This window comes from Gadus macrocephalus, chromosome 18, assembly GCF_031168955.1.
Source record: "Gadus macrocephalus chromosome 18, ASM3116895v1".
Taxonomy (NCBI): Eukaryota; Metazoa; Chordata; class Actinopteri; order Gadiformes; family Gadidae; genus Gadus; species Gadus macrocephalus.
In genome coordinates, this window is record NC_082399.1 from 14665484 (window position 1) to 14691162 (window position 25679).

General features: G+C 45.2%; 1 protein-coding gene and 1 long non-coding RNA gene across 2 annotated transcripts in view; one reads left to right on the forward strand and one right to left on the reverse strand.

Moving 5' to 3' along the window:
• The window catches only part of LOC132446476 (uncharacterized), a 365756-nt gene that overhangs the window by 128543 nt on the left and 211534 nt on the right, over window positions 1-25679 (forward strand). The window lies entirely within an intron of this gene.
• Window positions 3017-25679, reverse strand: part of LOC132446714 (protocadherin-15-like) — a 156198-nt gene continuing 133535 nt past the window's right edge. Inside the window, exons 29-36 of the mRNA XM_060037152.1 lie at window positions 23961-24191; window positions 20090-20178; window positions 12148-12324; window positions 10369-10587; window positions 8203-8211; window positions 7801-7911; window positions 4317-5596; window positions 3017-4256 (exon numbers count right to left, since the gene is read on the reverse strand). Of these exons, the coding sequence (XP_059893135.1) occupies window positions 3703-4256; window positions 4317-5596; window positions 7801-7911; window positions 8203-8211; window positions 10369-10587; window positions 12148-12324; window positions 20090-20178; window positions 23961-24191 (2670 nt within the window). The 3' untranslated portion in view covers window positions 3017-3702. The remainder of the gene's footprint in view (window positions 4257-4316; window positions 5597-7800; window positions 7912-8202; window positions 8212-10368; window positions 10588-12147; window positions 12325-20089; window positions 20179-23960; window positions 24192-25679) is intronic.

The window sequence follows — 25679 nt, forward strand, 5'->3', positions numbered from 1 at the left end:
CTGCTTCCACTTCCTCTGTTCCGGGCTATAGGAGCACCCATGTCACTGTAGGCTAAACCCTGCCACCTGCACTCAAACAAATATCTCAGCTAAGCGCCAAATATCTTTGAGTTGATCCAATCGTCGTCAAATCATTGCAGATATCATCAACACCAATGCTTCTTCCCAGTGATTAAGCAGAAGAAACACTTTCCGCCTCACCCACTCATCTGAATACAAACAAAGGAAAGGCCTGGTACTAACAGTCGGTTCTGGCCTGGTACTAACAGTCTCTCTTGTGAGATATTTTCAGTCGTGGGAGGGCTAGCTCCTGCTGGATGTCTCGTGGTTTAGCCCTGGTGGACAACAGTGCTCTCATCAACACCACGCAGTCCTTAATCGATTCCCTTCAGCCCTACAGCTGACTGAATGCATGGAGAATCCAGGGACCTCCAGGATCAAAACGACATCCCACCTATCTTCCCAAGTCATCAGAACCTCATCACAGACCATGTCACCCCGATTTGGAACGCATCCCAAATCTCTTATACTCAACACTCCGCCGTCTCCCACTTCTGGTAGGCCTTTCATTTTTCGAAGTTTGACGTAACTCAATCTCTTTTTCTGCCATCACCAGCTTGTCATAAACGTCGATACTGACAAAAAGATAACTGCATTATATCTACCAGCCTCACTTGACCAGGGATTGGTTTTATGTTGGTTTATCCCTCTATCCACAGAGGAGGGAAGCTTGAAACATAGCCTGGCCGGTGCTCTAGGGAGATTTATCTTAAAAAAGGGAAACATTTTGCATCATCACTGTGCTTTCAGCAGGCCACCACAAACATCTCTCAGGTCACCAGTCTGAACCAATTTGTTCGCACAGTGACTGTTTGCCTACAGACCGATACCAAGCAGTTTCATGCACAAAATTCTTCCCAGTAGCACAGCTCATTCATTCAACCAACCATGACAGACATCAATTCATCACCCCACTGACCGGTCGAGGCAGGAGCGTCAATTAAACAAAGGCCAGTGGAATAGCATCAAAGAAACAGCCACTGCTTTCTCCTAATATCTGCAGGGCTCACAGGAAGGCCTATTCAAATCCTTCTGCATTTCAGATCAAGACGCACTTCAAACTTTCCAATTTACTTGGCTAGTCTGGCTCTCCATCCAAGTGTTTGCAATATCTCTCCAAGATAGGGACAAGGGAGAACTCTTGATTTTCGGCATTTCTATCCCACATCATGCCACCGGCAGGTATCAATACGAGACTTTCCTCATTGCAACTGTCATGCCATCAATCTGATCAGGGAGCTATCTTCAACCGATATTACAGAATTGTAAAAAAGATCCAGACGAAGAAATATGCATGTCAATGAACATGAGCAGCAAGGTTGCCACTCTCGGCAAGGAGGAGACGGGTCGAACCAGCAACCGTCCGGTTAAAAGTCAACCCGCTCTACCTGCTGAGCCCCTGTTTAAATACACTGCCGGTTTTATAAAGTAATAATAATAAAGGCTAAGTATTGCTATTGGTAATATGTAATACACAGAAACTGTAATTAAGTAGGGATGTAACGATGCATTGTGAATCGGTTAAAACTCAATTTAAATGTGTGAAGATTAAAATCGGTTGAGATAAAAACGGCTACAGTGTGTGTTGATAGTGAAGATCCGTCTGAGCAGCCATGTACGTATTTAATGTTCGCGATTGAGTGTTAGGCTTCCTTTAGGACACCTATAGCATAACACTGCGGTGTGTGACGGATGTCATACACAACCTCGCATAGTAAGACGCTCATAACAGTTACAAAACGACAGTACCACAAAAGGATCATAAAGTTGGCGTTGGTTGTAACCAAGGGGAAAACACGGCCCCTTCTTTCCTAAAATCTCCGCCCAAAACTATTTTTTTGTTTGTTTGTTTTGGGCGGAGAACACCATCCACACAGTGTTCGAAAAGCCCAATTTCCGTGCGGAGACTGCAGTCCACCGCTGCCCAGACAGAGCTCCACGCACACTGCCCAGACAGAGCTCCACACGTCCACACCCACACCGCTGCCTCTCAGTCAAGACGTCAGACTACGTCTGAAAAGGTTATCTTACATCACGAAAAGAAAGCCATCTGCGTTGGAAGCAGAATGGGAGTCACATTGTGTTTTGAGGAGAATGGCAAAAATAATGGAAGGAGAAAATAAAATATGTTTATGTTAGATCGTTTTGATTAGCACCACTTTTATTAAAAAAACAACTAATGCTAATAATACTGATACTAATTTCCCAAATGTTCTTCCCAGCAAAACTACTTTATAAATCTGAGACTTTCTAAAGTTCCTCAAACGTTTTCACTCAATTGCTGCTAAAGAATCCCCACGAAGAATGATGGTTGAATGCAAAAGAAAATGCAGGCGACACATAAAAGGATATATAACACAGATTTTAGATTATAATGAAATAAATAAAACAGAAGCTAGAATTAGATATAAATCATAATAACAGTTATAATAATAACGAAAACACATCAAAGGAAGATGGAGTAATTCAACAAAAAACACAAAATAACATACATATTTATAATTGAAGTAAAATGCTCAGCTATCTAGAAATACTCAGCAAGGATGATTAATTTGGTTTGGCAAAACACAAACTAATGATTATGCATTAGCAACATGATTCACTTGTTTTCGCTGTACTTATCTTCAAAGTAAATGTTTTATGAAGCATTACAGGGGAACAATCTGCTATTTTCTAAAAATGATTATATTATTTTCTATCGTTATTTTCTTTAATGTTTTTCAAAACCACTCCCGGTAAAAAACTTAAAACTGACTTGGGTTTTTTAGGTCGACTAAAACTTAGACACAGACAGCAGCTCAGAATACAAAAAGCTAAAAGCAACCCTGTAAAGAAGAATCAATTTCTACACTTACAGTTTCTATCATCAAAGTTACAGTTCTTTTTATCATCAGGTTTATGAGGGATTTGTTTTCTTGCATTTTGTTCTGGCTTGTTAGCAATTAATATCCTTAGTTTTGACTATAATTCGTATAAATGCACTACTCTTTAACTTCATAGTCTTACCTTTGGGCAGTTTTTATAAAAATGTGCTCCTGGTCAGGCATCTTTGATCTTGGCCTTGTGTTTTAAAACCCCCATGGGACTACTCTGAAACAAACTGTAGCATAGCAGCCACTTCACTGTCATGGATCATAACTCATTGTCTCATGTGATGCTGAGTTATACTAGCAAATAACACTATGTTGACTCACTTCTGGGTCTTGATTAAAGGATGAATAACATGAAATGAAATGAGAATGGTTAAGCAAGGCCAGTGTATGTGACGGAGGAGGCCTTTGATAAACTGCGTGCCAAAAAAATATGAGAATCACTTGGGATTATAATTGGATGAAGTTGAAATATTGAACTGGCAAGTAGCAAAAACACAGGCAGTGCTGCTCCACTCCAAAATGGGGCCTTGTTCACCTTCTACCAAGTAGAAATCCTTGTTTCCTTTATAAAATTAAAACCAAAAACGTAAACGTGGAATTGCGAGCAGCAATCATTACGGATCCAAAGTGGCGATTTAAGCTTGACATCTCCGTAGAGACGAACGAAACACCTTCTGGACAGTCTACCATCGAGTGCTTCCCCCATCAGAGAGGTAGAGCAGATTACGCAGCAGTGAGAAAGAAAGAGAGAGCGAGAGATAGAGCAAGACTAGAGCACCGTAGACTGAGAAGGAAAGCGCTTCTCCAGTTCCTTCATGATGGAGTTCATGTTTCCAGTGGGCTGGATCTGAGGAGGCAACGGCGCCATCTCTGCCTCTCCTTCGGCCATTCCTCCTCCTACCCCTTCGCCTTCTCTCCCAGCGTCATCCCCTCCTCCTTCTCCTTCTCCACCGCCTCCACCCATTTCTATCACCACGTCCAGGGAGTCTATGGAGGCTTGCCCCTTCATGGCTCGCTTGAGGGGGACCGGCTTCTGGTCGATCTGGCTGAACATGTTGGCCACGGACTTCTCGATGGCGGCGATGTTGTGGATGTTCTTCAGGATGCCCTTGCGCTCCCGGCGCGGCTCCTCCTCCTGCGCCGAGGGCAGCGGCGGAGGGGGAGCGCGGAGGGACACGGGCCGCAGGGCGGGGGCCTCCGTCAGGGGGGGCAGGACGAAGGGGGAGGGGCGGCGCCGCGGAGGCGACAGGTGGCCAGGGAGGGGAGGCGGCGGCGGGGGAGGAGGATGGGGAGGGGGAGGAGGGGGAGAGGGAGGGCGAGGGGCTTGGACGGCAGGCACGGAATCCACGTGATTTGTGTGGGACGACGTGGTCGCGGGAGGACGAGGAGGAGGGGGTGGTGGGGAGGCGGAGGAGGGAGGGGTAGAGGGGCAGGGGGGTGGAGGAGATGAGGGATGGGGAGGCGGGGAATAAGAAGGAGGCGGAGGAGGAGGCGTGCAGGGAGGATCGGGGATGACCTCCAGGTGCACCTGGAACCTCTCATCGGGGCTCCTGCCGGCCGTCATGCTCGCCCCGAAGCGCCGCAGCACGGGAGGGGTGGGCTTGTGGCTGGGCGGAGGGGTCTCCTCCTCATCATTCTGGGTGACGACAATACTCGGGGGGCCCTCCCCCCCCGGGCCTGGGCAGGGCCGGTGGGTGGGCGAGTCTCGCCACTGATGCTGGGGGGAATCCGGGAACGAGGCGAGGATGATATCCGACAGGGACCCCCGGGAGTCGCGGCACTGCCTCAGCCTCTTCTCCTGGAGGGCCTGCTGCTCAAAGTGCCGGGCCTGCTCCTTCACCGACAGCTTGGGCTCCTGGCCGGGACTGCCCACCAGCAGGTCCGAGTCCAGCCCGCGGTCGAAGCCGGAGTCCATCCCCGCGTCTTTGCTCTCGCCCAGCTCCGCCTTGAGCCTCTCCAGCTCCCACTGCACGGGGTCCATGACCACCTGCCGGTGCAGGCCGTCAAACACCTCCCGCCGGTGGAGCCTGGAGGGCAGGGTCCAGCTGTGGCCACCGCCGGCGCCCCAGCCGCTGACGCTGTCGCTGAGGCTGTGGCCCCCCGCGAAGCTGAGGTCCCCCCCGGAGAGGGAGCCGAACCTCCGCCAGGCGCCCCGGAGGCCCTTCCTGGTGGGTTCCCCGAAGGTCCCCAGGAGGTCCCTCCTCCGGCGGCTGCGGCCCCGGCACTCGGGGCTGCTCAGGGTGCCGTCCTCGTGGTACAGAGGGTTCTTGGTCTTCAGGGGGTTCTCGTCGGACAGGAAGGTGATGTTGGACTCGGACTTGGGCAGGTTGTTGAGGACGCCCCCGTTGGCGGTGCACTGGCGGTGCGTGGCGATGGCCCGCGTGGCGAAGTCCGACAGCAGTCGCTGGCGGTCGCCTTCATCCAGGCTGCCCACACTGCCGCCGCCCCCACCACCGCACACGGACCGGCTGGTTACCGGACGGGTGGAGGGACAGAGTGGTGGGTGGATGGACAGATGGGTGGATGGATGGAGGGATGGATGATATATTGATTGGGGAATGGATGGATAGATGGATGGATGAATGGGTGGGAAGGGGTTGGAAATGCAAAAGAAAGGTGGAATAAAGTGAGAATGGTAAAAGTATGAAAAAAGGCAAATGTGTCTTTAAAAACACATTATCAATTCCTAAGATTGAATTATAGTTATTAATACATGATTAAAACGTGATTGAAATTACATTTGACAGATTAAGGCACATAACTAAATAAACACTAGCTACCAGATCACATTACGAAAGTTGAACTACGAAAATTCACAACTTAGCCAGCGCATTCACATACATCGACACTACAAGCTTCAGCTGTGCTTCCTAAAATAGGTCTTCATGCTAAAGGCTTGATGGGTATTCCCCGTGAAGGGGGCTGCATAGCCAACCTTTATAGCCACATAACTATTCTTTGTATCTATTAACTATTAAAACAAGAATATGAATTCAAAGCAACAAAAAATAAATAAAACATCCATCAAGGTGCCACTATTTAAATCCACTATCTACTATTCACTACCTACTATCACAGGCCAGAAACAGAATGTTACTCACTTTTGACTGCATGCCATGTTAAGAGAGACAGAGAGAGAGAGAGAGAGAGAGAGAGAGAGAGAGAGAGAGAGAGAGAGATAGGTACGAAAATACAGCATGAGCATTCAACTTGTAAAGTTATTCAGGTCAGGCCGACCAATTCACAAAAGGAAATGCGAACAACGGTTAGGAATTCTACATGACATTCTGGAAAAAGAGGCCACAGTCAAACAGAACTTTTCCCATTCATAAATGCACAAACACACACCCCCACACACACACACACCGAAGCCTGATTGCATAGGCTGGCTCATAGTCTACTGTGCACACTCAGACACAGAAGAGTGTAATGCAATCACACACGCAGGCACAAAAAGCTGTTTAACTAAGAACATACACTTGGCGAAATTCAATAATTGTATGTAAATTGGAGATAGTATATTCACATACTATCTAGCATATGAAGTGCCACTCCTATGGGCTGTGAATGAAGAGAGTGTGTGTGGAGACAGATCAGGAACGGACAGGGATTTGGTGAGGCATGTCCGTTTGATGAGACCCACCGTCTTCCTCAGTGCACTGCTGGGGAAATGGAAATGAACCAAATTGCCTTTTCTGTGTTCGTGTCTGCGTGTTTTGTGTGTCCATGTGCGTGTGCGTGTATTCTGTTCAGATATCGTTTTTGAATACACAAAGTTAGGAGTTTGGTACAAAGAGATGCTATTCGATTTGTGTATAACTCGCTGATACGCAGCGATATTTAATATTGACTTATCCAGAGACGGCTTGCCATAGCCAGACTTTTGTTGAAATAGATTGACTCAAGTTGGGGCTTATATCTGTCAATGCCACAAGTGCGTACATTCCACTAGCTGTTCCCGGTGGGGACTGAACCAGCAACCCTGACACGTGGTAGGAGAGCCCCAGGGGTACCTGGATGGATCCAGGGGGTACTCCAAAGAAATCTGTGCTTTACCTTCCAAATGGTAAATGGTAAATGGCTTGCTTTATACAGCGCTTTTCTAACCAGCGGCCACTCAAAGCGCTTTACAATATTGCCTAACATTCACCCCTTCATGCACACATTCACACACCAACGGCGTGGTCAACTACGCAAGGCAACAGTCAGCTCGTCAGGAGCAGTAAGGGTGAGACGTCTTGCTCAGGGACACCTCGACACTCAACCCGCTCTACCTCCTGGGCCACATGACCCGTCCTGTGGCTGACGTACCAGTAATTATTTTCCCAGAGGGAAAATAATTTCCCTCTGGGATTATTAAAGTATTTATCTATCTATCTATCTATCTATCTAATAATTGTATGCAGCCAAATGTAAAAACACTCCCCTTCCGCTGATCAATGACGGGAAACTCACCCACTGAGACATCTACAAACCTTGCTGCTCGTTGTTAGATTTCAGTGAGCTGTCCGTGATGCTGGGGGTATGGTAGGACGTGATTGGTCACAGGGGGCACTCGGTAGGATGTGATTGGTCACAGGGGGCACTCGGTAGGATGTGATTGGTCATAGGGGGCACTCGGTAGGATGGGATTGGTCGAAGGGGGTACTCGGTAGGTACCCACATGTCAGATGACATGAAAGGTTTGTGAACCACTGCTCTACACGTTGAGGCACGAAGGACAGCATATTCACAAAGAGCAACATTTCATTGGTAAACTTATCAAACTTATCAACGCTACCTCCTGAGCAACTGTCACCCCACTAAACAGCCTCTTAACACGTGTGGCCCCTGCTGCGGGGCCCCTGGCGTAGTGGTGTGCACTCACATGGCGTTGTCCCCCAGCTCCTCGTAGAGGTTGTTCGCTGTGCCGCGACCGGGTTTGCCCGATGGCAGTGCCATCTGGATGCGGGCGGTTTTGGCACATTCTTCCTGGCGCCTGGAAGCAACAAGCCAGTCAGGGGATTGGGCACTAACTGACCGGCAAAGTACCGGCATTTCAATGACTAGTGTTTTCACAATAAGAGCGTTGTTACTATGTAGTACAATTTATATCCTCTCAGTCATGCCGTTTAGACAATAAGTTAGGAACTGTACACTAAATTAAAATCTATTTGTGCTTTGTTACATAAAAACAACCATGTGATTTTGTATGTTGTGTGTATAAGCTTTTTTCGCAATCTCCTACATTTTGTGACAAAAAAAACAACATTAATGACTAGGTACTCACTCTTTAAACCTGGTCGCAATGCACATCACAGGATCATGGGGAGAGAGAGAGAGAGAGAGAGAGAGAGAGAGAGAGAGAGAGAGAGAGAGAGAGAGAAGGTGAAGAGGGGGAGAAAAATAGAACAATTGTTAGGATTCATATATCACAGCAAGTGTCCTCATGGTTAACTGTGTTTCTGTGCTGATTTTGAGCATCCCTCTTCATTATAGGCACTTAACAACATTCTGAAAGATTAACGATTCATCCACAGCTCCTGTTATCATCATACCCCCAAACTCCTGCAACTCTCTTCTCCCTGCATTCTAGCCCTCTCCGCTTCCCCCTATCTTCGGTGCCCTCAACACTTTCTTGCCCCCTCTCCTCTCCTCTCTCCTATCCTTTCTCCTTTCCTCTCTCCTCTCTCCTGTCCTCTCTCCTATCCTCTCTGCTCTCTTTTAGCCACACTCTTGTCCCCTCTCCTCTCTCCTCTTCCCTCCCCTCTCCTCTCCCCTGTCCCCTCTTCTCTCTCTTTCCTTCCTCCTTCCTCTCTCCCTCCTTTCTTCTCTCCGCTCTCCTCTCCTCTCCCCTGTCCCAACTCCTCTCATAATCCTCCACCGTGGACCCTGATGCCATGGTAACACAGAGAACCCAGGTGAGTTGATTATTGGAGAGGCTATAATGTTATAATGTTTAAAGAAATCCTGACATCCACTGTGCCGGCACTCTCTCTCTCTGCCTCTCTGTCTCTACCTCTCTCTACAACTTGCTTACTCTACCTTTCTCTCTTCTCTGTTACTCTGACTCTCTCTCAATTACATTTAATTAAGTTAAGCATAGGACTGGACTATTACCGGTCTGGTACGGCAACAGATACCGGATATTTTTTCTTTTGTCAGAGCATTTGGTTAAGTGATTGCTGTATTGATGTAGAGAATGAGAATAAATATGGCACAAAAAGCTTCTAAAATAAATTGCGAACCCCGTCTTTGAAGAGGCTTGATTGGCATGGGAAACATAAATCCTCATTGCCCTAGCCAAAGAAAAATAAAAATAAGATGAAGGAAGATAAAAATATGTATTTCTATATTCATCATTATCTCTTGGGAGACTGGAAAAGAGCAGAACTGAAACGTAGGTCGAATGTAATTGGCTCGTGCTGAAGTGGCAGTCCAATTACCAGTTAACTGTGTGTTAGCATTAGCACTTGACCTGTCACAGCGGTAACTGGACAGCCCTTTAGCACTTTTCAAACATATGCCCATGCAAAACGCTGTAGAATTATTGCCTCATATTCACACACGCCTGCATACACCGACGGCGGTGTCAGCCACGCAAGACAAAGCCTTATCCAGGAGGAGCCAGGGATTGAACCAGCAACCTTCTGGTCGCCACACAAGCTGATCTACCTCATGAGCTACTGCCGCCCTCCTAATGAGCGATGAAAGGCTCATTCAAAGTGCTCACCAATTAATGGAGAAAGTCTTATCTACCATTTTAGATGATGTGTAACTTATCTCCTCTCTCACCATCTCTATTGATCTGCATCCTAAGAATTTGTCTTTGCTCAGACGTCTGGAGGACCTCAGTAAAAGCACTGCATGTTAATGTGAAGGTCATTCTGGGGGGGGCGGAACCCGGGTCGGAAAGCAAAACCACAGAGCACTGGGCGGAGTTACGCCTAGTCTTCATGGGGTTTATTGGAAAACTTGCTGGCCGTTTTCCCGGCCGCAACCCAATCTCACACCAAAATGAAGTTAACTATGTTGATCCACAGTGGAAAATGTATTAGATTTACAATAACTGCTCTAAACATGTGACATGCCTACATTTTTTGGCCTATTATTTTCAATAGGCCTACGTCCACGTCCCTTAATGACTGCGCAGGGTTCTCCGACGCCTCTGGTCCTTCCAAAACAGGTTACGTCTCGTAGTGGGGGTTATCTCGGCCATGGCTGAGAATGAATCGGCAGACAGAAACTTTGTCTTTCATAATAGGCCCCTCTTCCTACACTCGTGCGAGTGTTTTGAAGTTTGCGCAAATCACTTGCGTCACGCAGTGGAAATATTCGCTTTTGGTATGAATGCACAATTAGATCCATACCTATCCTATTTTTATTAAAGGGAATGAACCCCATAGTATGTTAAAAATGGTATATCCCTCCCTTCGGAGTCCTCTTGTGTACTTACTGTCGGTACGTGACGATCACCACCAGGATGGCGGGCACACAGCAGAGGATGATGATGACAGCGAGGGCCAGCAGCGCCCCCTCGGTGTAGCCCACCGTCTGGGTCGCCTTGCGGACCCCGGTCACCACGTCGGGGGTCCGGATCTCCAGGATGCGTCCCCCGGGCGGCAGGTGGAGCTGGAAGTCCTTGTTGATGTCCAGCAGTTTACCGTCCAGGAACCTGAGAACCGACAAACGTTGTGGGTGTGAATATCTTTTTGCCAGCTCATCGCGGGTACAAGTGGCCAAAATGGGTCTCAAGGATGCTCAGGCATCCGTGATGATCTCAAATTATATCTTCTGCTTAGAAAGGAGTCAGTTGAGGTAGTTCGGGACCCCCCCGTCAGAGCTGGTCTATGTAGCCCGGGGAAGGGAAGTCTGGGCCCCCCTGCTGGAGATGCTGCCCCGCGACCCGACCCCGGATAAGCGGTTGAAGATGAGTGATGACTGAGTGAGTGATCGTTGCATCACATTATACATTCATGTCAAAAAATATCAATCCATGCTCTGTTCCTCTTGAATTGATCTCATAATGTTTATTCTACTGAAGGATGGGATTTTATATAACTTTCATGTAGCGTTTGATATTTCTTTTCCTGTTGAGTGCGTTCATTCTGGGCCTTTTATGCATTTCCCGGCTGTAGTTGTGATAAAGTACAGTACACATACACTTGAAGGATGTCTATGGCAATGTTCAACTTGGGATGTTGAGCAGGAAACTATGAACGCCAACAATTTCACAACCCGAAAAAAGTGTGTTTGCGTGTGTGTGCGTGTGTGTGTGTGTGTGTGTGTGTGTGTGTGTGTGTGTGTGTGTGTGTGTGTGTGTGTGTGTGTGTGTGTGTGTGTGTGTGTGTGTGTGTGTGTGTGTAGGTGTGTCTTCACAAACCCAAGAACCACAGACTAAGCTATTCAGTAACTTGTCAGTCTGTCGGTTCAGCAAACAAAGTGCTTGTTTATCCCATGAGACCAAACATTATGTATAAAATAGCAGTCCCCCAATGCACCCCACATTCTGGCACAGCTTTCTCTAACAACTGAGCATTTTGTATGCATCTATTTAATAGATCAACAAATACAAAATCCCTCAGGAAAAATGTAGTGTTCCTTTACAAAAAGTCATAGTTTTTCTTGTGTGTTTTACATCAGGACATAAGTAAGATTAGAGGAGATAGAGCATCTAATTCATTGGAAATCTCCTAAACCCAAACCGGCAAGATTGAGTTTAAGATAACATCATGTGCCATCAGTAATGAATAACGACACCACCTGCTGTTTAGTGGGCAATACAATGTCCTGCCAAATTTGTCCCATTATGAATAACTGCAGGCATGAAGGGAAGGTAGAAAAGAAAGTTGTTGTTGTTGTTGTTGTCCAAGTGTTTGACAGACAAAGGGAATATTCTGGGCTTGCATGCCTGTGGTAGGTCTAGCTGTAGGCCTTCCTGCTCCAACATGATTCTAAAAAAGAGCAGTGTACTGTCTGTGTCTGTCTATATCAACTAGATACATATTTTCTTTATTTATTCCTTTTTGTCTTTTCTTCTGGTTTCTCATTTTATTTGATGTGTGTCGGTTTCGGACTCTGCATATGTGTATGTCTCTGTTGCTTTTGAGTTTAGTTTTGGATTATTGCTCATTCAAGTGTACCAATGAGTGAAATTAAAAAGAAAGAAATGATAAAATGAAATAAATATCATTCAAAGAAAACATCTAAACAAAAGCCACAAAAGTGTTTGTACTTGTGGAGCTCCTGTCGGGACACCGCCCGGTTGGTGAGGGGGTCGATGGCGTACACCATCAGGTCAGACTTGGAGTAGTCCTCCTGCTCCAGGCCGTCGCCGTGGCGATGGGGCCCGATGGACTCCACAAGGACCTTGGCCCCCGGGATCTGCTCCTGGACGTAGCTCTCCAGGATGCTGGGTGGGGGGGAGAGAGAGAGAGAGAGAGAGTTATATATTACTGAGGACTGATATCAGATAGTTCCACAATTGACACCAGCCAAAATGTTATTGCATGTGGTATGTAGAGAACAGAACAAGAGAGTTCAGAAACGACCAAGGAGTTTCAATGTTGAGTCCAAGAAGATTTACAATAGATTCTGAACAAAAGAACACACTGCTGAACAGACTGAACGGTATTTCAATTTCAACCACAGCGGGATGCCACACACACACACACACACACACACACACACACACACACACACACACACACACACACACACACACACACACACACTTAGCCATTGCTTCAGGTACAACCCATTGCATATGCACACATTGTTTTCATGCTGCAGGGTATGCATGTGGACACAGGAGAGTCCCAGTTGGGCAAACAGGAACCACTACACCCTGATGTGCAGCGCCCATTGCCCCCAGGAAACCTTTCCACACAGCAGGAAGAGTGGCAAAAGGGTTTGTTTTGTGTGTTAGCCATTTGTGGCTGCGGCTTCTTATTTCTTGTTTGTACACCTACTTAATTATGAATATGTAACGGCTGGCTGGCTGTGTGTGTAGGGGAGAGTGTGTGTGTGTGTGTGTGTGTGTGTGTGTGTGTGTGTGTGTGTGTGTGTGTGTGTGTGTGTGTGTGTGTGTGTGTGTGTGTGTGTGTGTGTGTGTGTGTGTGCGCATTGTGCTTATGTGGGTGCCAGTGCCTCCAATGCCTCCAAGACCCTTTACCAGGCCAATTCCCCTCTGGCTCAAGCCCATATTCTGGTATTATATATATATTATTATATATTATATATATATGATCTCTCTTGCCTGAGTATTGCATAGAAAAGCTATGATGCTGATTGGAAATCCCTGAGGATTTTGTATCCCCCTTCTTGTTTAATGCATGTGGTGATGCATTAACCTCATTTCCAGGTGTTCTCATCTCACTAGCGATCGTCTGGACCAGAGAGCTTCAAATGTACGTCATTGGCGAGAAAGAGGGCGGGACTTCAGAGCATGCTTTGGAGGAAAAGCTCTCCGGTTCAAATGGGTTTAGCACCAGAGAGGGGTAGGGGCTGGCGATAGAGAGATATATAACCTGTTACATGTTTGGATGTTTGATTGATTGATTTCATTTATTTCAGACGTATCAAAATACAAATCAAACATCGCAAATAACACCAAACAAAATAAAAAGCATGACATTACAATAAACAAAAGCGATGTGCCAATTATTTCAAAAAAGAAAAAAAATGTTGCTTTGTCAAATTCTACGTCTCCTTGTCTTTGTTATTGCTATACTTGTCATGATGTTATTCTTCTTGCTCTGGGGACTGGTAACTGATGAATACAGCTCATTGGAAGTAAGAGATTCTCCATAGACAGGTTCTATGGGTGGGACTATGAATGGAGGCACTCCATCCATAGTCTCTTACTTCCTAGGAGCTGTGTGTTCCAGTTCCCAGTCCACCTGTCTATGGAGAACCTCCTTCTCCATAGACAGGTGGAGCTACATCCCCGGAGGTGAAGGGGATGGAGGAGGGCTGCAACAAGTCTCCAAGAGAACAACAGCATGAGTGAGAGTTGTTTGAGAACTCTGCGCATTGGTGCACAATTGTACTCATTGTACTAATCGCTAGGTTAACCCATTCCCTGTATACAACAAAGCTAGCTAGGATAAGATGCACAACTAACGTAACGCATGAGGTCCTGGTTGTGATATGAAGGGGAGGGGCTTGCAATGACTGCGTGGGGATGAACAGAAGGGGAATGTCGTCTGACTGGTTTAACTTTTGCTTTAGCTACATTTAAAGTACAATACAAAATGATTCAAAGTAGATAGTTAATAACTAAGGCAATAGATTATCAGATGTAAACATTTCCTCTCTTTCCCCATCCCTAGTTGCCAAAGTCCCCGTGGTTCTTCAGAAACAGTTATAATGGGGCCTTTCAGAGAGTTATTCCTCACCTGAACAACAAAACCCCTCTGATCCGTAATCAGAGCATAACCACTAAACCCACACTCCCCAACGCTGCAGAAAAAAAGCACAGAGCCACTTCTAGCAGTAATGTATGCAGACGAGGTGCTGTGAGGGAACAACCCAACCACTGCCATGAAGGGGACCACTGTGGAGGTCCCCCAGGGGGGCTCACAAGGAGCCGCTTGTTTCTTCTAGTGGCCCTCGAGTTGGAGTTCATCCTGATTCTCAACCACATCACCTGTCAAATTGTCGGGGGGGGCCAGGGGGAGGCTTAGCTCCACCAAAGGAAACCCAAGTACCTCTGTTTTGGGGGCCTTCAACATTCTATCAAAATTGAAATATAAAACATTGTTCAGAGATCCGTCTGAAAAATGTGTCTAAAGTCATCACTACACATTCAGTCTGGGGGGAATTGGGATTGCAACCTCTCAAAACAAAGAGGTATGAATCAGATTTAAGGTAGAAAACCAGTTAGCAGGAGGTACAGAGACTACATCCCGTACTTTGAACAAGTGAGTCTAGATTCCTCTGTAGAAACTGAACATTTCCTCTTCCTTGTTCCAGTTTTAGAGGAAGCATTCAACAGTTGATCTGAGAGTCGACTTATGAAGCTTTAATGTAAGTTAAATATGTTTGTTATTTAGTTGTTATTTAAATGTCACGATTGTATAAATTATACTTATGATATTGTATATTGACTGTTTACACACAAACAATAAATTAAGCCTCAAGTGTATAAGTGGCTACAATCGAGTGTCCAAGTGTACAAGAAGCGGAAATCACCTTCCATCGCAGCTGTCTGAAAACTTGACTCACTTCAAGGCTTAGCTCTTTAAATTGTCCTGCAGCTGGAATGCAGCATAATATGCTTAATAAAAATAAAATGTACTGGCATAGAATAGGAAACATCTCAATGTAAAAATAAAAGTCTTCAGGGTTCATGAAGGCTTTTTGTTGAGCCTAACGCATTCAAACGTGATTCATTCCACCATTATGAATGCAGAAAAGACCTGTGGTATGTTTTTCTCCTTTATGGAAAAGTGTGGAAAGTACAGATTTGCACTTTCCACAACTATCTTCAACTGATTTTGTCTTAATATATGGTTCTGGCAGACTGTCATTCAGCCTGTTAATCACCTGAGGCCGGGCTTTGGATCCATGGTAACGATTAGTTCTGGGCCTCGTTGCCCGATAACGATGGATCTTCGCTCGTAACGATCATTCTCACGATGGATCTTGCGAACCATCGTGAATTTCTTTGGAGCGTTTCCCGAAACTCCTCTTAACATGAACGCGCGTTCACTGCACTCACGACGTTCGTAGGATTGTAAATGTCTACTGACACGGTGCTGAAATGGGCTCCGTACTGAGGGAGACGCAGGAATGTCACAGGAAAATGGGGTTGAAAAGCGTTAAATTATCTCCCCATCAAGGCCATCAGCAGAGTAGCCTACGAAAAGAATAGACCGCAATAATTTGAATGCTAAAGATATTAAAACACAATTGTAATCCTGAATACTGCGTTTTTTCATGGCATTTTCCCCCCTTCCATGTTACAAAAATCAAAAATAGCTTGAGTGACAAGTAGGTGCTGATTTCTGAAACATGCTTTGCGCAGCAAAGAGAGCCGACTTTATCTGATTCTGCATAAGGTTTCATTGATTGGCGCGCACTCTCTAGTCTACAATATTTGTAGAAATTTCAAATGCAACGTTCGATTAATTCATTATCATTCAAACGCAAAGGCTAGGCATTGACACACGGCTATTGCTGAACCGATTAGGAGAGCTTGGTCTAGATCCTGCCCATATTGTTGGGCAGGATGATGTATGCTTTAGGTCTTTTTACACTGTCAAGCCGGTTCGGTCGCAGCTTGGCACGCCCAGCGATTGAACCTTCTTATCTCAAGTTTCCTGTGTAAACCCGAGGGGTCAACCCCCGGTCGTCGAGGCGCGGGCTTTCTTGGTTCACTGGGGAAGGCGGGGCTGCGCACGGGGTCTAGACCTCTTTAGAATAATTTATATTATTGCATACTCCCAAATGTTTTAATTTTTTTATGAATGAAGACACTCGCATGCAATAATTAGTTCACGTCTGAGTGTAGACTACAAACACGCTTAACTATGGTCAGGGATGTTCGTTACTGTCTAGACACGGTCCAATAAATAGTGAACGTCATCACAGCCTCACCGAAGCGCATACAGTGCTTAATGCAAACAATCGCAACAAAAAAGGCCTGCAGAAATTATCCGACACCCGCTGGTCTCAGCATGATTCATGTCTACAGTAGCCTATGTCTTCTGTCATTGATCAATATGAGGACATTTTAACCGCAATGGTTGAATTAAAATCAGAGGGAGACAGCAAGTACAGTTCGAAAGGGACCTCCGACACAAGAGCAATGGAATCATTTGATTTTATTATATGCCTTGTGACGTGGCTATTGATCGGTACATTTCGGCTGCGCATGTATGTTTGGTATTTTAAATTGCTGCAATAAATTATGTTGTTGTTGACTTCTAACATGTCTCTATCTTTGCTGTTTAAATCTAACAGTAGTCTATGAGTAATATATCGGCGGGAACCACCGTTTTTGGTTGCAAATTTGTGCCACTCGGCATTCCGTGGTACTAGATGTGTTTTAATAAAACACATCCAATACACAGAATGTCCGCTGGTGACACCACTGAGGCTATAGTAGGCTAACGAAGCTCTTAGCATCCTACGAGTACCCCTGGAGTCCTCGTTAACTGCAAGCTTTTTCACGACGTTCGTTACCAACGATGCTTTCGGGAAACGGTGTGAAAACTGTACGATGCTCGTACGATGCACCTCACGATCCACTTAGGCTAACGATGCTTTCGGGAAATGGGGCCCTGTCCAATATCAGGGATTGACTAAATTGGCACCCTAGTGCTCCTTTGAACTGAAAACACAATCCCTTATTTGAATCCCCCAACCTCCAATAATAACATCAAACACACACACACCCTGGCTTTGGATCACTGAGCCCTGAGACCGTTCTGCTCGGGCTCTTCGGCTCCCCAAGCCTTCAGCTTCTTGCCCGAACCTGAATATTATTTATTCCTCGCACCCGATTTCCTGCCTTATTCCCAGCCTGCTACATCTATAGCATCCAGCCTCTGTCTCGAGCGAGTGCAGTGAAGCCACAACCGCAATCTTGTCGTCTGAGAGAGGCTTATTGGTTTATTCAGCATTTATTTCATAAGTAAATCAAATACTATCCCAAACTTACTTGCGAACAAAGCATTTTTTTTTCTCATCAATGTTTAAAAATAAGATAACGACAGACATTGTGTCTTGCCGCAGTGGACCAAGCAGGAATGTATTGAGACACAACGGCTGGGTTGGTATCGTCATCAGCCTCCCTCTTTCCGCCATATTGTTCATGTCGTCAGTCCTGCGCCAAATAACCACTGTCACCCATCCAAGATCAACACCAGTCTGCACTTTGGCGGCTAAGTCGCACCCTGACAAACAGCGTGTCACCCCGATCACACAAGCAGCCCTAGCAGCCCCCCAACCCCCGCCCCCTGTCGAAGCGTATTCATCGAGCGAGAGCAGCTGGAAGCCAGCCAGTCTCAGCTGATCGTCAACAGAACCACACAAAGACGCCATGTCATCAAACAAACAGACACGCTCGTCTCTGAGCCCAAATACATGGAGACTAAGCAGAGACAGAATGGTGAGGCAGATGGAGAGGCAACATCATTAAGACCGACAAACACACCCATGGCAACATCGTTAATTTATCCATGGCAACAACATCCACACATCGATGTGAACAACGTAAGCATAGCCATGGTAACAACGTAAACCATCCGTGGCGCAAACATAAACACACACGTGGCGACCACTTAAAATCCATAGCAACAACTAGGGATGTGAATAACTCCAATTTTTCATGGTCGAATAATCAGTGGGTGGTATGATCGAATAATCGATTATTCTATGTGTGCCGACATTCACAAAGGCAGCCATGGATCATCGGCAAGAAATCACTTAATATCTTAAACGCAAAGAAAAAAATAGTAGTAGTAGTTCCAGTCAAATTGTCTGTTGTGAAAAATGCATTAAACTGTAATCAGAAAACGAGGTTATATGCAATAGACCCTATAGTATCTGTGGTATAAAGGCTAGGACGAATTTCAAATTATAAATGTGTTCACTTTATGTTGCAAGTATAGACCGTCGCGAATCCCATTGAAACGAATGTCGCGGTGATCGGTCTTCAAAGCAAGAGCTGGTAAATTGTGAAAAATTAATTAAACTGTAATCAGACAAAGCGGTTATATGCTATAGACCAGGGGTCTCAAACTCAACTTACCTGGGGGCCACTGGAGGTATAGTCTGGGTCAGGCTGGGCCACATCAAGTATTCCACAAAAAAAAGTAGCACAACTGACCCAATCTAAGTTAATGATCGGGCTTTAATTAGATCACGTTGGCTATGTAATCGCTGACAACAGGGGACATTTCATAGTGGTTGGTGGAAACCGGGACATTTTAGCGTCCTTTGGCTTTTGTCGGGACTCAAGACATGCAACTCAAAATTGTGACTGTCCCGGCAAAACCGGGACATCTGGTCACCCTATCACAAGTGATAAAAAAGCGTGGCAAGCCACTCTGTGCGTTTGACAACAAACAAAGCGACTCAGCAGAAATGTGTGTTTGACAACAATGCGCGGGCCGCACTAACACTAAACTTTGATGTCAAGTAGGGGGCTACAAAATATCATCCCGCGGGCCTCAATTGGCCCCCGGGCCGCGAGTTTGAGACCCCTGCTATAGACCCTAGAGTATCTGTTGTATAAAGGCTGGGACGAATTTCGAATTATAAATATGTACAATGCATAACGTTAGCTCTCAAGCTCATAGCTGAGCAGACTAGAATACCTCCCGTTGCCAAGTCGTAGCTAAGGTCCGTCCTATTTACTGGAGGAGTGAACAACGTTTCCGTTCCATAAGAACCTTACGGGAAGGTAATGATACTGATGAGTACTAAAATGAGTACTAAAGTGTAACGTCACTTTTCCATAGCAACCGATATTCGGTTCTACACAAACCAAATGAACAAGGGGAAATCCTATGTCACACAAACGTTTTATAGAAAATAAACGTGTTTTTTTTGTGAATTGACTTGCGAGTTTGCTTTAACAATGATGTAAGTAATATTACTAAAGTATCGTCGTCAAATTCTTCCTTCTAATACCTGAGGGGAATACATGAAAGCCTTGAAATGTTTCGATTGGTAGTGATTTTCGCCACTTGAAATTGTTTTATATTCATTTTGAAAGAAACAACACATGGCAGCAATGGAAAACGTGACGTTTTCAGTTATGGTTACTAGTTATGGCTTGTGAAAAACTTTATATTTGAATCGGAAAAATGTTAACTGCCCAAATGTTAAAAATCTATTTTGACCCTCGGGAACGAATAATTGAATAATCGAATATTCGGACCCATCACTAGCAACAACAGGAACAGATCCATGGCAACCATGTTAACATATGGATAACAACATCAGCATATGCTTGGTAACAGCATAACATCCAACCGAAGACAAGAAAACATGGATGGCAACTAAATACACAGTACCACAGGAGCAAATAACATCGACTTCCTCATTAACTTGCTCACTCATTCATTGATTCATTCTCTCACACATTGGCTCTGTACCTCGGCACTCCACAGTAGGAGGACCACACACAACAGCCTTGAGACAAGGTGAACCGCACGTGTTACCTTAGCAGTATGTCCTTGTTTTTGTCCACCAGCGTGGGGGGGATGTTTGATACAATCACCTGCATGTCCAGCAGGTTCACCACTGATACCTGGACAGAGGAACACATAGGAGATGGTCATAACACCTAGAGAATAGAGCCAACACCAAACACAACATTTAAACACAACAGATAAGATAGTAGTTTATGCTCCCGGGACATTTGTGTAGTACTGGTAATACTGTATATGCTTTATCAATCAATCAATCCATTTTTATTTAAAATGCAGAATGATCATCTAACACTCTACGGAGAGTGGTAATAAAGTGATCTAAGGTAGGTCATGAACTAAGGTAGGTCATGAAGTGAACTAAGGTAGGACATGCCAGACATAAGGGGCAGGGAAGGCCAATGCTGTGAAGCATTTATTGTTGACTTAAACAATGAACAGGAGAAAATTATATAAGCCTAAAGAGGGCTTGCCGGTGTATATGGTGTAATCATCTCTGATAAGTAAGGTGATGCAAGTCCATGCAAGGTAAGTCAAACTGTTCTGAATTCCGTATGTATTTGTCTGATTTGGTAGTTTTGTCAGGCAGATAGTAATGCGCCCTTACCACTAGTTGGGGTCATTTTCCTTTTGGTAAACATTGACGCGCAGTCGCACATTATTCTAGTTTGTTCCACCACGTAACATGGAGCAAGTGTGCATGTGTGTTCTTGACCAAGTGAGTCATTCTTTGATGTATTGGTATTGCATTTGGCCTTTATTTGATGCACAATGCTAATGTGCTTAGCTATTGAGGTTGCGTTCCCCCCAATACAATGAATTATTTTCGCCCGTTCAGCCATCCTCACGCGCAAAGTTAACTGCCAGACTTCACTTGTTTTACTTGGAATACCTGTTTGCTTACAATTCCATTCAAAAACATTGGTGGACACGCTGCAGTGACTGGATTGATTTGATTTAAATGCCGCGAGGCGACTCGAGGGACACAACATTACGTTATAGGACCTACGGGACAAAAATAATAATAAATGGACGGCGGGACTCGACAGTGGTATCAATAAGCCCAAACGTTAATGATTTTCGGGTTTTGAAAAAAGTGGAACCGGTTCCTTGATAGAACCGGGTTTCGATCCCCATCCCTGATCAGGGATGGGCAGGAGGGGGAGTACCGGAGCCTGGTGGAGGAGTTGGTGCAATGTTTCAAACTCAACCACCTACAACTCAACACTGCCGAGACCAAGGTGGTGGATTTCGGTGGGTCCAATTCAGCTCTGCTGCCAGTCTCTATTGAGGGACTCAATGTGGAGGGGGTGAACACCTACAAGTATCTGGGGATACACCTGGATTATAAACTGGACTGGTCTGCCAACACCGATGCACTCTACAAGAAAGAAAGGGCAGAGCCGGCTGTCCTTCCTGAGGAGGCTGTGGTCCTTCAATGTCTGCAGCGAGCTCCTCCGGATGCCCCTTTGAAGACCGAACCGACCCGCACCCCCCGGGGAAAATGCGCCATAAGAAGAGGGATGCAGGGCGACTGGACAGGCTGGTAAGGAAAGCTGTCTCTGTTGTGGGCACTGAACTGGAGTTCATCACATTAACATCAGACAAGAGAACCCTGAACAAACTGCTCACCATCTTGGACAATGACTGTCATTCTCTTCACAGCACGATCACAAAGCAGATGAACATGAACAGCTCAAGTTTACGCACAATGCCATGTCAAACTGACAGACTAAGGAAATAATTTGTCCCCAGGACCATCCATCTGTTTAATATGTCCCTGAAGGGAGGAAGAGGAGAGGTAGACTTCTCTATGTAGACTGTCTCCCTTACCACCACTCCCACTACCTCCTGTAAACAGTGTACTGACTGTCTACTGTTTACTTTTACACTGTTTGTGAATTTCCAATAAACCTGAATGTCAGATGGGAATCAAAATTATACGGAAAAATACAACGGCTCATGAAAGTTAACACTCATATCAGCAGTATTTGATAACACTATCCAAGAAAGGAGGACTGGGCAACATGGAAGATGTTAATATCACGATAATTATGCAGAATTAAATAAATATCACGATACACTTTTATATGTACCTTATTATATGTACCTTTCTAAACATACTGATCATTGCATGAAAGCATATGGGAATTTAGAGTATGGTATCGGACTAAAACTAAAGGGGAATATTGGACCAAACCAACACCACACATGTTGCCTCCAGCTTGGGGCTTTTCCCTGCGGAAGAGAAGCCAAGAACGGAAGCCATGGGGCCATGGTGGCTCACTAGGTAGAGCGCGTCCCACTAAGGCTCAAGGTCTAATTATGGTTCCATGTCAACACAACGCAAGGGGGTTTACAAACCCATTACGTTCTTGCAGACCCTCCTTGCATCCACCGCAAGGGCCGGACGTGCGCATCCCAAAGATTGTAACCTTGCTTCAAGGCGACGTAGCAGGAACGGCTTTGATTGGTCCGCTACGTAAACCCAACTTAAACCCGACGTAGAACGAAAACACGTTCATTGCGTTGCGTTGCGACATAACGAAGCCTTAAAGGGGACCTATTACGCTTTTTCGACTTTTACGACCTATAAACGTTGTTATAATGATTGATAATCATGTTTAACCATACTAAAGTGTCCAATAATAGGAATAATAATAATAATAATAATACAATAATAGTGTCCTCCTAAACACCTCAAAGACTAAAGAGATGGCTATTGACTTTAGGAGAGACAAAGCATTTCGTTCAACGATTATCCAAGGGCAGCCCATACAGTCTGTCCATGAGTATAAGTATTTGGGGGTGGTTTTAGACCACAAGTTGAAGTGGGAGCCGTACACGGAACTCATTCAGAAAAAAGGACAGCAAAGGCTTTACTTTTTAAAAAAGCTGATTTCATTTGATGTAGACCGTAAAATGGCTAAGATGTTCTACACTGCTTATGTGGAGAGTGTCTTGACCTTCTGCATAATCTGCTGGTTCGGCAGCGCAGCAGAAGCACAGAAGAGTAGGCTTAGGAAAATAGTGACCACTGCCAGCAAGCTGTTGGGTACTAATTTAAATAGTCTGGAAAACACCTACAGAGAGAGAGTTCAGAGTAAAGCAGAAATTATTTTAGCAAATTCAAAACACCCACTTTTCTCCACCTTCGAACTATTACCCTCAGGTAGCAGGTTTCGATACCCAGCCCTCTCCAAAAATAGAACAAAACAGTCATTCATTCCACAATCCATCAGCCTTTTAAACAAACATTTAAAAAGAAGGTTTTAATTGTTGGTTTAAAATGCCAACATCTTTAGTGTCCCTGAACTATGTGGAAAATATGATGATTTGGGGGTTTTGTCCTGTCAGTGGTTGTTTATCTTTATTTACTTTTTTGTTGTTTGTTTTTTTATGTCGTTGTTGTTAACGGTCATGTGTATCTGTCTTTTCACTGAGAACAATTTCCCCAAGGGGACAATACATTTCTAACTAACTATAATGACGCACATGCATTTCGACGTATTCCCTGCTGACAGCCTGGGGTGGCTGTGCAGAGCGCTAAACAAGCTGTGCATCGTGGTGCATGGTGGGAGTTAATAAGTCACTTTCTGCCTTTTCTCGGTCAAGACGGCACCAAATTAGAATTTTATTTTATTACTCGACTACATATAGGACCCAATTTCAATACATATTCATGCCTCCACCGGTGAAATGCTCCTTTAAGTCCTGATCGCAGCTACACGGGTTCGATTCCTGTCCGTGGTCCTTTGCTGTATGTCCGCCCCTCTCTCTCCCATACCTTCCACTGAATCTTAATCTATCATAAAGCATCCCAAAAAAAAATGAGTGCAAGCCATGTTGAATCCAAGGGAGGACAAACACCGTGCAGACCCACCACTATCTCCGCCGTGCTGCTGTGTCCCCGGCCGTAGTCGTCGGTGGCGACCACTTTGAACTTGAAGTGGTGGCGGCGCTTGTTGCGGTACATGATGGCGGTCTTCAGCAGGCCGCTGAGAGGCTCCATCACGAAGCCGTCCTTGCTGTCCCTTGCCTCCTTGCCCGCTGGCGGCTGGATGATCAGGTGGTACAGCATTGTACTGTAGTTACCCGTGTCCCTGTCCACGGCCTGCACACACACACACACACACACACACACACACACACACACACACACACACACACACACACACACACACACACACACACACAGGATATAAAGAGAAATAAGGATATAGTTAAAGAGAAAGTAAATGTATTATTTAGTATTATCACCTTCAATGTAATCATAATCTAAAACTGTATCATTGAAATCGCCAACCTCAAAACCATAAACATCACACACACAAGGAGGCTTCATAATGTTAATTATCATTTATAATCTATGATTTATACTATATAGTCATTTATATTCACTTCACATCTCCTCTTCCATCATCATCGTCATCATCATTTCTCTACTTCTTTCTGCTGCAAGCTTGCTATTCAGTCATATATACCTGGATATGTCACTTCAAAAATGGACAAAAAGAAGCCGACAAAAAAGACCAAAACAAAAGTTTTCGTCGTGGTAACAACATTCTTGCAAACCAAACATAATACAATTTTTCACGATTTTTGTCTTTTATGCATTCAACGGTTCCTTTTACTTTGAATCAATATGCCGTTGTAATTCTTGGAGTGAACGCTAGGGGGTTCCGTGAGCCGTAAACAGCAACACAACCCCTTCTCAACCTCTTCTGTCCTCTCTTCCCTTACAATCACACATGTGACTCCCTTCGGGAGAGCGAGATACACTCTGCCAGCTCTCTCTACCTCTCTCTATCTCTGTCCATCACTCTCTTTCTCCTTCCTTCCGCCTTTCTCTACCTCTCCCTCTCTTTCTTTCTTTCTCCTTCTTTCTGTCTCTCTCTCCCTCTTTCTCCTTCCTTCTGTCTCTCTCCCCCTCTCTTTCTCTTTCCTTCTGTCTTTCTCTCCCTCTCTCTCTCTATCTCTCTGTCCCTCTCTCTCTTTCTCCTTCCTTCTGTCTTTCTGTCCCTCTCCTTCTCGTTTGCTTCATTCACTGCCTCTCCCCCCTTTCTCCTTCTCCCCCTCCCCTCTCCCCCTCCCCTAACTCCCTCCCTCCCTGCGTGTCAGAGACATTGATTCAGGGCTGGTTCTTTCCGAGAACGACGGACACTACAGACTACTGATTTAGCCCCCAGACACCCGGCACATTCAAATAAACAAACGGAGCATGGAGGGAGGGAGGGAGGGATGGAAGGAAGGAAGGAAGGACGGAAAGAAGGAAGGAAGGAAGGAAGGAAGGAAAAAATGAACTGAGAAGGGAAGGAAGAAAACAAAAAGAAGAAAGGAGAAAAAGGACGACAATGAAATAAAAGGAGGGGAAGGAATGACAAGAGAATCGAGAGAGTGAAAGAAGGAACAAATGAAAGGAGTGAAGGAAGGGAAAACGCAGGTGATAACAGAGGAGGTGAGGGAAGAAAACTATCAACAGAAAGAGATATTTGAAGAAAAAGAGGGAAGGTTGTTCCAGCTCAGATATATCTTTATTTTTATTTTTGTGTCAATATATATTTTTCAACCAAACCTTCCAACAGTCATTGAGATTTTTTTT